A 9,952-nucleotide genomic window follows, 5' to 3' on the forward strand; every position below is an offset into this window, starting at 1 on the left:
CGCCGCGACTGGCCCCCGCGGCCTTGCAGCCACAGCTCGCAACAGCCGCCTCGACAATGGCAGAGCGGAACAAGGCCCATTCGGACTCAATGTCCCCCTCCACCCTCGGGATGCGGTCGAAGCTCTCCCGGAGGTGGGAGTTGAAGATCATCTTGACAGGTTCTTCCGCCAGGCATTCCCAGCAGACCCTCACTGCTTGTTTGGGCCTGCCAGGTCTGCGCGGCGTCCTCCCCTGCCACCTGATCCAACTCACCACCAGGTGGTGATCAAATGACAGCTCTGCTCCTCTCTTCACCCGAGTGTCCAGAACATATGATCGCAGGTCAAATGATACCACTACAAAGTCAATCATTGACCTGCGACCTAGGCTGTCCTGGTGCCACGTGCACCGATGGACATCCTTGTGCTCGAACATGGTGTTAGTTATGGCCAAACTGCGACCTGCACAGAAGTCCAATAACTGGACACCACTCGGGTTCAGATCGGGCAGGCCGTTCCACCCAATCACGCCCCTCCAGGTCCTGCTGTCATTGCCCACGTGAGCGTTGAAGTCCCCCAGCAGAACAATGGAGTCCCCGGTCGGGGCACTGTCCAGCACCCGTCCCAGGGACTCCAAAAAGGGTGGGTACTCTGAACTGCTGTTTGGCGCATAAGCGCAGACAACAGTTAGGACCCATTCCCCAACCCGAAGGCGCAGGGATGCAACCCTTTTGTTCACTGGGGTGAACCCCAACGTACAGGCAGAGAGTCTGGGGGCTATCAAAAAACCCACCTCGGCCCTCCGCCTCTCACCCGGAGCAACTTCAGCAAAGGAGAGAGTCCAACCCCTCTCAAGGACTTGGGTTCCAGAGCCGGAACTATGTGTCGAGGCCCTCTCAAGGACTTGGGTTCCAGAGCCGGAACTATGTGTCGAGGTGAGGCCGACTATATGTAGCGGGTAGCGCTCAACCTCTTCCACAAGCTCTGGCTCCTTCCCCGCCAGAGAGGTGACATTCCATGTCCCAAGAGCCAACTTCCGTAACCGAGGATAAGACCGCCAAGGCCCCCGCCTTGGTCTGCTGCCTGATCCACACTGCACCGAACCCTTCTGGATCCCTCTGCGGGTGGTGGGCCTGCAGGGGGACGAGCCCATGTAGCCAGTTCGGGCTGGGCCCGGCCTGACCCAATGGGCAAAGACCCGGCCACCAGGCGCTTGCCCACGGGCCCCAGCCCCAGGCCTGGCTCCAGGACGGGGCCCCGGAAAATTGAATCAATAACAAACAATATATTTTTGCTTTAATCCTTTATTCCTTTAAAAAATGTATAAAGTAAGGAAGTATGAATTTTAATTGTATTTTATTCTCCTATAGACCAACATCACAACATTTCGGGAGGGCACATGCCCGGAGCTCATTGAATTGGGAGTGGACACTTTTCAGTGCCCATTGTGCCAGACGGTAGGGCCATACCATGCCCTAATTCCCCATTTACAAGGCCACCAGTGGTCAGTTGTTAAATATAGAGGTAAGTCCAACCACGGGTATTGATAAGATTTTGTTAATACCAATGCCATTATCGATTCCCCTTATTGATCTGATTCTTTGTCAATTATGTTATTGATTTATGGTCAGTATTCTGTGCGGGGAAACTTAACTGTTCTATTGTCACTGTTAATCTTTTGGCTTGCTTTATACAGTCTGGAGGCTGCACTGCCCTGCACTTGAGTTCCTCCTTTGTTGATCAGCATCAGATGATATTGGTTCCAAATTCAATTTATTGTTGATTTTCAACTGGAAGTGGTTCTCAATTTCCCATCACTGCCCAGGCATCTGATCATGAACAAAAAAGGCAGAACTCAACTGTGGGGCAGTGCAGCCTCCAGACTGTCTATAGCAAGCTAAATGATCAACAGTGACAAAAACAGTTAAGAACAAAAGAACAGTTAAGTTCTTGGACAATGTGAAACAAAGGGAGGTAAGGGGTGTTCTTTTAGCAACTGTCTAATGGGAGTTCAACAGTCTCATATATTGAAAAGTCATCATTTAAAGGGTGCTCTGTGCCAGATGTATCCAACTGCATACATTGATATTTCTTAAATTAGCAAAGCTAAGGAGTCCATGTGTTTTTTATCTGGTTGTTCCTTCTGTAGGTAATGCTGCTAATCCATGCGTGATATCGCCATCCTACCACAAATGGGCACCTTGGATTGGACCACACACAAGGGCAAGCAACTTGTTATTAAACACAGAATACCAGAAGGGTCAAGGCAGCAAGCGGGCAAACCCTGCAGACGAAGCCGAGATGGATATATCCGAGGACAGATTGATCAACGAAATAATGAATTTGAAGGTGAGATTAGCAGTGATGCTTTGGATTACAGCCCGCAACGTACAGCGTAATTACTCCGGAGTCAGGGTGTAATGTTTTGTACTAATGGTGTACCTGTACAGTACATACCAATACGTATATGTAGGTACAGGGGAACAAGATGTAAAGTTATGCAATAAAGGGATAACAATTCAGGAATTTACAAGGTACTTGTACTGTAGTCATTTTTTAACTACCGGGTACCTATTTTATCATTACAGTGTATGTACGACCTACTGAGCAATAATCTAGCACTTTGGGAGGTATTAGGAATAATTTATCCTGTAGTAACTACCAGGTATGTATTCTATAACTAAGGGGTATGCAGTCTGTAATCCAAAGCGTTACCAGATTAGTTTCTAGATTTTACCCTGAAATGGTCACATTTATTACATGCATATTTGTGCATAACAAAAAACGCTTGAGTATAAGCAATACTTTGAATGTAATTTATGCTAGCATCTTTGCATTAAAGCTTATGTGGCTGTTCAAATATTTGCCCATGTTTTTACAGGTTGACGCGGTGCGAAACCTGGTCAAATACCCCTCTACAGGTTCAGCTGAACACTATGCTCTCTATGACATTTTCCACAAGGCCAACACCAGTGATGCAAAAGACTGCTTGAGGAAAATTGCTCTGGTACCCGAACTGCATGGCTGGGTGAATTCTCAGGTAGCAGAGCAGTTGTTCTCCAAAATGAGAAGGAATAACTACTTTCTAAATATGATGTCTCCGGGGAGCCATATTTTTCTCATGCGCTCTATCATTCATCATCACAACACCATGTTGAATGAGAAGACCCTGGCTGACATTCATAAAATCTCATCAGCAGACATCACACTGGATTCATCTGGAAAGGCCATAATGGGTGTGTAATATTTTTTTTTTTTTTTAAAAAAGGTAATAATGTATGCACTGCTATATTTATGTTTAAATTATTACATTTTCTAGCAAATACGCTTTTTCTGAGCGGAACTTCACTTCCAGCACATCCCAAAGGTAATTTTTGGAATGCCATCTATATAATTGGTTTTGTTAGACAAACATGTCTCGTGAACAAGGCATGATGATGTTATACCTTTTACTACAGTGCAATTGGACCCAGCGAACATTAACCAGTGTTCAGGGAAATGTGAGGCCATGACAATCATTTCATCGTTAAAGCCCTGCAGAGCCTCATGGAGTGTAAAGGGTCGTCATCCGCTTCAGGAGCAGCTGGTAAACAGATACTTCTGCATACTGTCATTATTGTTCACAATTTTTTTTGATAAATTGTTAATGTCCATGCTTTTTTTTCATTTTCCTGTTTATTTATACCTGTTACCCTAGATCAATTATGTCCTGGATGTTACGAGACCTGGAAATGAGCTCATCATCAAAGACGGACCAACTTGCCTTTCCAGAAGTGACATCTTGACCCTGGGACTTCAGAGAGAAATGGAGGCAATGGTACTTAACAACTGTACATTTTACTGATGAAAGCATGTTTTCATGTTTTCAAAATCATTAAGAATTCATTGTATGATGCTGTTTGTAAACTACATCAACGGGTAGGGAATGGGTGCCTCAGGCTGGTCCGGGAGATGGCAAATATGCAGGTTGGTTTAAAATATATATATATATATATATGTAAGACATTTAATACTGACCAAGATTAAGTGACTAGATGAAAAGGGAATTTCTAGGCTTGCATGCATTACATAGATGTATTGATAGGTGATACTGAGCCATATGCTTTACCATTTTCTAGCACTTACAAAATCTTGGTATGCTTTCAATCTACAGGGAAGGGATGTTTTTGTTGCAGACCTGCATGTCACCCCAACATGGCTCCCTCCCACCAACTGCAATCCCCTGCTCCATTTCCCAGTAATTAAACAACATAAATAGTCATTTTGTGAAAAGTTTTTGCTGGTCCTAAATACTATGCATCAAGGATAATTTAATGCAAGGATAATTCAAACACTAAGCTAAATAAAATGTCTCTTAGCCTTGCAACACTATTATGTCTAACAAATCACTACTCAATGTCATGTACTCCCTCATCATGCATAACTGATTTTAACCTTTTTTTCAAGTGTTAATAAAGCAGCACTTTTTTTTTTTAACAGAAAGATGCTGACCAGAAAGATGCCCTCATCATCCCCCTGTGGATTTCAGGGCATTTTCTTCTGAGTGTAAGGACATTATACCATTTGAGATACTGTATACAGAACATAATTTTGTGAGCGGCATACAATGTCAACACAACATGTGAAGACATATGTCGTGGATGATGATGTCTGTGTTTTAACCTTCAAGTCATTTGTGAGTTTGCTGTGGCTTTTTGCTTATTGTACAGACTGTGTATTTTCTATAGGTAATGAGGCCACTCCAGAAAAAAAATTTCTTTCTGGATTCCCATTATTTCAGAAGAGCAGATGGTTTCTCCAGTCAGGCCTACAGGAATCTGTTGAGGTTGCTAGTGTTGTGTGTTCTGGCGGTCACGTTACCCTGACCTGCCAATGTGTCGAAAAATTTCCAAACATACAAGTTCAATCAGGAGGTAATGTGACAATAAATGTACCAAGCACTGAAAGATTGTTATAGGGTCAGACAAGATTGCTTCTAGAGAGCTGAAATGGACTCAAATAGACAAATTGTCAGTGCAATCAAAAGGAAAGGGGGACAGAAAGAAATCCTCCTTGTTGAACTTTAGGAAATGATCAATATTTACCTATTTGCATGGTCCAGTTCTTGGACATGTTCCCTCTTCTGTGGATTACAGATTTTGATACTGTTCATATTGTGACATACCATCAGTTTTTGTTTTTTCTCCCCAACAGAATCATAGCAGTGTATACTTTTTATGTTTTACATTGCTGTGTTTTTTGTTACTCAGAGGTGTTGCACAGCAGATTGCTGTGGGAGCCTGGACGGAGAAGACTGCTCTGGATTTGGAGGTATTGCCTGCAATATCACTATCAAATTGATTTGTAATTATCTACTATTCGTTAACTGTAACTGTCCGTCATACAGGGTGTTCCTAAGCAGACACATGGCAATGATTGTGGTGTCTTCGTGATAATGGTGAGTGAGGGTAATGCTATATAAAGTAATGTGGCACATGATTGGTTTTTTTTTCTTTCTTTTTTTTTGATAATTATTTTTAATTGCAGCTTTAAGCCAAGACTTATTTCACTCTTTAGTCAATTCTTAGGAGTAATTCTGAGAAGCTTGATAAATACGGGCCCAGATAAATACAAGTTTACCAAATTTTGTTCCAGCTACAGAAGCTGGAAGTAGTGATTTAACAATACACTGGATGATATGTAGTATTTTCCATGGCTCCAATACAATTCAAGGACGATGTTTGGCTCATGTAGAGCAATACAACACAATTCAATGACTTGAAATCAATACAGTAACTTTTTTTGAAAAAAATTTAAACCAGTGTTACTATGAAGTAAATAAATGGATTGTGGACAGTGCTCTGTTTTCTATCTATGCAGTGTGTCATGTCTTTTGTAATATACAATTTACTGTAATGACAACAATATCCTCATCTGCACTACATATTTCAGTGTAAATGTGTGCCCACTTTTTCACTGAGTAGTCAGCTGTCAGTTATTACCTTTGTCTTACATGTATTGATTTATATAATTTATCGTCACTACAGTATGCCTGGTACATTGCCATGGATGCTTGCTTTGACTTCAGTGTTGTAAGTATCCTAGAAAATTGAAAAAATTATATCACTACTTATCCTTATCGAGTAACTGTGCTCTTTATTAGGATGACATGTGTCTCCTGAGAAGATGGTGGTGTATTGTCCTATTAGAAGACCTTGGGCTGGAAGGGTACGCTGCAGGGCTTCCTGAAAGATAACTCGATTTTTAATTTAATTATTAAAAACACTTTATGGTAACACTTATCTCTTGATTCTGGGTCATGAAAATGTATGTTAATTACAGGTACGGAAGGAAGTTTGCCCATTTTACAGAAGAAGGAAAGGCAACCCTTCATGACAATGTACCACCGGTATTCAGGATCACACGAAAAAGAAAACACAAAAGCAGCACCATGGTCAGTGAAGACCTGACACAGTATCCATCACTCCTGCCTGTTTGAAAATAGGTCACCACTCAAACAGCTATTAAATGAACATTTATAGCACACTATGCAATATGTTTTGGATGGTACTGTGTTATTATACAGTTACATTCAAAATTATTGCACTCCCATTGCAGAATCGGTGTATTAGTAAAATTAACAAACTTTCAGCAGTTGGCAATAAACAAATCAAACGTGAACAATTTAAATGGATTCAAGAATACATCTGTCATTTTTGCAATAAATGTATTTGTATGTCACTCAGGCACATTTCTGTCATGCACTTAAACGTCACTGTTGACAAATCTCTAGCCAGTACAGTTATTTGAAGTGATATCTAAAGCACACCTGATATAACTATTGAAGCTAAATTGCATCAGGTGTACAACACCAGTTTTGCAAATGTGTACTCTTATGAGGGTTTCCATTGAGGGGATTGAATGATTTTGAGACAGCAGTAGTCATAAAATGTGGGATTTTGTGTCAAATTTTGGTTGATTTGTTTATTGTAACAAGCAGAAAGTTTGTACATTTTGTCAATAAACCTAATTTGCAATGGGGGTGCAATAATTTTAAGTGCAAATGTCAATCCTCCCTGGATCCCCATAAAACAAACTGATACAATTATGGTTTGCTTTCTGCAGAGTCCACAGGACACCGACCCTGCCACCAACTACATTTACAGTAAAAGGCCTTACAGCTTTTCATCCAGAGAGCAGGTTAATGTGAGTGAAGATTATTGCATGAGAACAACATATCCAGTGTTTACAGCTGTGCACTAAGTCATGTCTTTGTTGATTAAGGACAATAATGACAGCATGGACCAACATGATGTGGTCACCACAACCAGAGACGTTGGGATCCTGAGTGAAGACGCATCTTTCGACAGGCTTGTGGTAAGGACATGCAAAGGATCAAGAAACAACAAATCTTATTTAATATACTTAACCAGAATAATTACATTTAACATCTGAATGCTGTTTAATCAAATTTTAGGAAAGGGCTCAGCAAGCTGAACACCATAGAAGAGTCACTAGTGACCTTCTTGTAACGTTCATCACTCAGGATAACAGCCTACTCCAACATCTTGAAGTGAGTTTGAAAATAAAATTTGAGTCACATACTGAAACTAATTTTGGTCAAAACATGATAAATGAATGATTTAAGTGAAACATCTTCTGTTAGCCTAGTGTTTGTACATTTATTTTGAGCATCCTCCCAAAAGATATATATATATATATTTACAGGCGGTCATCGCAGGAAAAGTTACATCCTCCTGGGCAACATCAAAGGGCAGGGTGATAATTTTCTTTGAGGAGGATGAGCAGCTGGACAGAGTGCTGGGCTTCTTGACAAGCCTGGTTGAAGCACAGACAACCAGATGTCACAATCAAGTGGCATTTGTTATGGATGAGCTTCTGCCAGAGGTAAATTATGAAACTTTTTTTATTTATCATATTAACATATTTTGTATTATTATTATTATTGTCAGTCTTTAACTTATGGTTAATATCTTGTTAACTGCAACATGACAGACTACTTTAATGTCTAAATGAAAGATGTCCTTTTGTTCACCTCATGACACAGGCAACAGTCCACACCCTTTCAGCTGTCCATGCATTTTCCATTGACAGAGCCATGGAAATGTATAAATGTGGACTGCAGTATGACTTGAGGTATGCTACATACATAAGGAGAGTGCTGATACCTATATGTATTGTTTTTTACATTGTTTATGATCAACAATGTAAAAAAAAAAAAAAATTGTTCAGTGAGAAACGGCTATTGGCTCATTACATGGAAAAAAAACATGAGCAAGGAGGCACTACAGCAACTACAAAAATATGCTGAAAAACTCAGAAGAGCTCTGGACTCAGAGGAGTTTTTGAAGAGGCTGTAGTATCTATGTATGTAGGATGAATAACAAAAAAGTCTAAAGTCTAGAATCATAAATATGTTGTGGAGGTGAGTGTGGTCAGGGCACGGCTGCAGGAGAGAGAGAGAGAGGTGGAGAGCGCTCAGGAGAGCAGAGCCAGGTGAGTGATTGACAGAGCTGGCACCCAGTTACTAATCACTCACTCCCTTTAAATGCAGTAGCGGCTGGACCTCGGATGGCAGAGGCATGAGAGACGCACTGGAGAGCAGACTGAGAGCAGGGGAGCAGTACGGGAGCAGGAGAACAGGAGGAAAAGACGAGACGCACGAGCCGCGTTCGGCCCCGGGCTGCATGATTGTGTGGTGGGGTTAAAAAAAATAAAAGAACCCTAAACCCCAGTACTGTGTGTGTGTGGTTCATACGTTAAGAACTCACGGTAGCCTGGAAGAGGGTTACATATGTGAAATGAGAATGTTTTTTTTTTTTATTGACAATAAAAGTTGTTGCTGGCTGTTTCATTTGTCTCAACTTTTGTGTTTTAAGGTACATATTTTAATGACTTGTGTATGGTCATATTTATAAATAAATAAATACATTTTATTTGTGTCAAAGGGCCAGCAATCTTTTCTGTTAACCAATAAGAAATCATCACCTTAGAGTAATATTTATGGCATCTGATGTGGTAGGCCAAGCTCTGTGACAGTGTGGCTCTTAGAAAAACGGCCGGTGGAAACAACCTATTTTAATTGAAATAACTACTACTAATTATTATTATTGTAAATATTTTATTTTATTGAGTTTAAAATAACCTTGTGCACATACATTAGTCACTTATATTAAAAAAAAATTAAAAGATGCATGCACCAGATTTAGCAGTCCTATATAATCTTTTTAATTACATTACTTTCTATTTTTGTATTAATTTATTGTTTCAAGTGCATTGTTTGCATTGAAAGGCATTTAATGTTGTGAATCAACCGTTAAAGTTGTTAAAATTGCTCCCATTATTGCTTTGTTTCCTTTCTGTTTGCTTTCTAAGTGCTCTGGGCCTCCACAGCCACCGTAGTGTTGTATGGGCGTGTTTTGTAAGGGGCGTGTTTTGTAGGGGGCATGGTTTGTAGCGGCTCTGGCTTTGCTCTGGCTGCAGCTAGACCCTACTCAAGTGCAGCGCACCGACATTCTTGCGCGAGCCGGAGCACTTCCGTTCACATCAGACGCGCATTTCTCCACGCTGGTCGACAAGCGGTTCTGCTCCCAGCTGTTGTCTCCGTCACCCGGCTTGACACATTCGCTCGCGGCTCGCGCAGAAAATAGACCAGACGCCGAAACGACGGAGCCACGGGCGCAGCCGGTGTGGATGACACAATCGGTTAACACGTGCACCGAAAGGAAACTGGCTTCGCTTCTCGGCGCTTCTCGGCTATTCGCAGCGCTTCCGCGGGCGGTGTGGCCTTGCCGTGACACTCCTCCGAGGGTGGCACAGTCAATGGCACACACTTTTTAATTTGATGTGCAATAAATACTGCATACTAAATGCATTGCAGTGTAACCGCCTTATTATTTAGCCTTCTGGTACTCATTTCAACAATTAAAACTGAAAAGAAAACAACATTTTCAGAACAAGTTTCCTTCATCAG

At 41.4% G+C, this 9,952-nt stretch overlaps 1 protein-coding gene across 1 annotated transcript in view; it reads left to right on the forward strand.

Moving 5' to 3' along the window:
* Positions 1-8,779, forward strand: part of LOC126388373 (uncharacterized) — a 38,280-nt gene extending 29,501 nt beyond the window's left edge. The window contains exons 2-20 of the mRNA XM_050041482.1: positions 1,350-1,503; positions 2,129-2,328; positions 2,861-3,215; positions 3,299-3,346; positions 3,438-3,565; positions 3,677-3,945; positions 4,133-4,216; positions 4,459-4,524; positions 5,229-5,289; positions 5,366-5,416; positions 6,006-6,050; positions 6,122-6,186; positions 6,301-6,412; positions 7,084-7,164; positions 7,243-7,335; positions 7,436-7,531; positions 7,687-7,866; positions 8,027-8,115; positions 8,534-8,779. Coding sequence (XP_049897439.1) covers positions 5,414-5,416; positions 6,006-6,050; positions 6,122-6,186; positions 6,301-6,412; positions 7,084-7,164; positions 7,243-7,335; positions 7,436-7,531; positions 7,687-7,866; positions 8,027-8,115; positions 8,534-8,687 — 918 coding nt within the window. The 5' untranslated portion in view covers positions 1,350-1,503; positions 2,129-2,328; positions 2,861-3,215; ... (5 more) ...; positions 5,229-5,289; positions 5,366-5,413 and the 3' untranslated portion in view covers positions 8,688-8,779. The remainder of the gene's footprint in view (positions 1-1,349; positions 1,504-2,128; positions 2,329-2,860; positions 3,216-3,298; positions 3,347-3,437; positions 3,566-3,676; positions 3,946-4,132; positions 4,217-4,458; positions 4,525-5,228; positions 5,290-5,365; positions 5,417-6,005; positions 6,051-6,121; positions 6,187-6,300; positions 6,413-7,083; positions 7,165-7,242; positions 7,336-7,435; positions 7,532-7,686; positions 7,867-8,026; positions 8,116-8,533) is intronic.
* The last annotated feature ends 1,173 nt before the right edge of the window (positions 8,780-9,952 follow it).

The sequence above is a fragment of the Epinephelus moara genome, chromosome 1 (genome assembly GCF_006386435.1).
Source record: "Epinephelus moara isolate mb chromosome 1, YSFRI_EMoa_1.0, whole genome shotgun sequence".
Lineage (NCBI taxonomy): Eukaryota > Metazoa > Chordata > Actinopteri > Perciformes > Serranidae > Epinephelus > Epinephelus moara.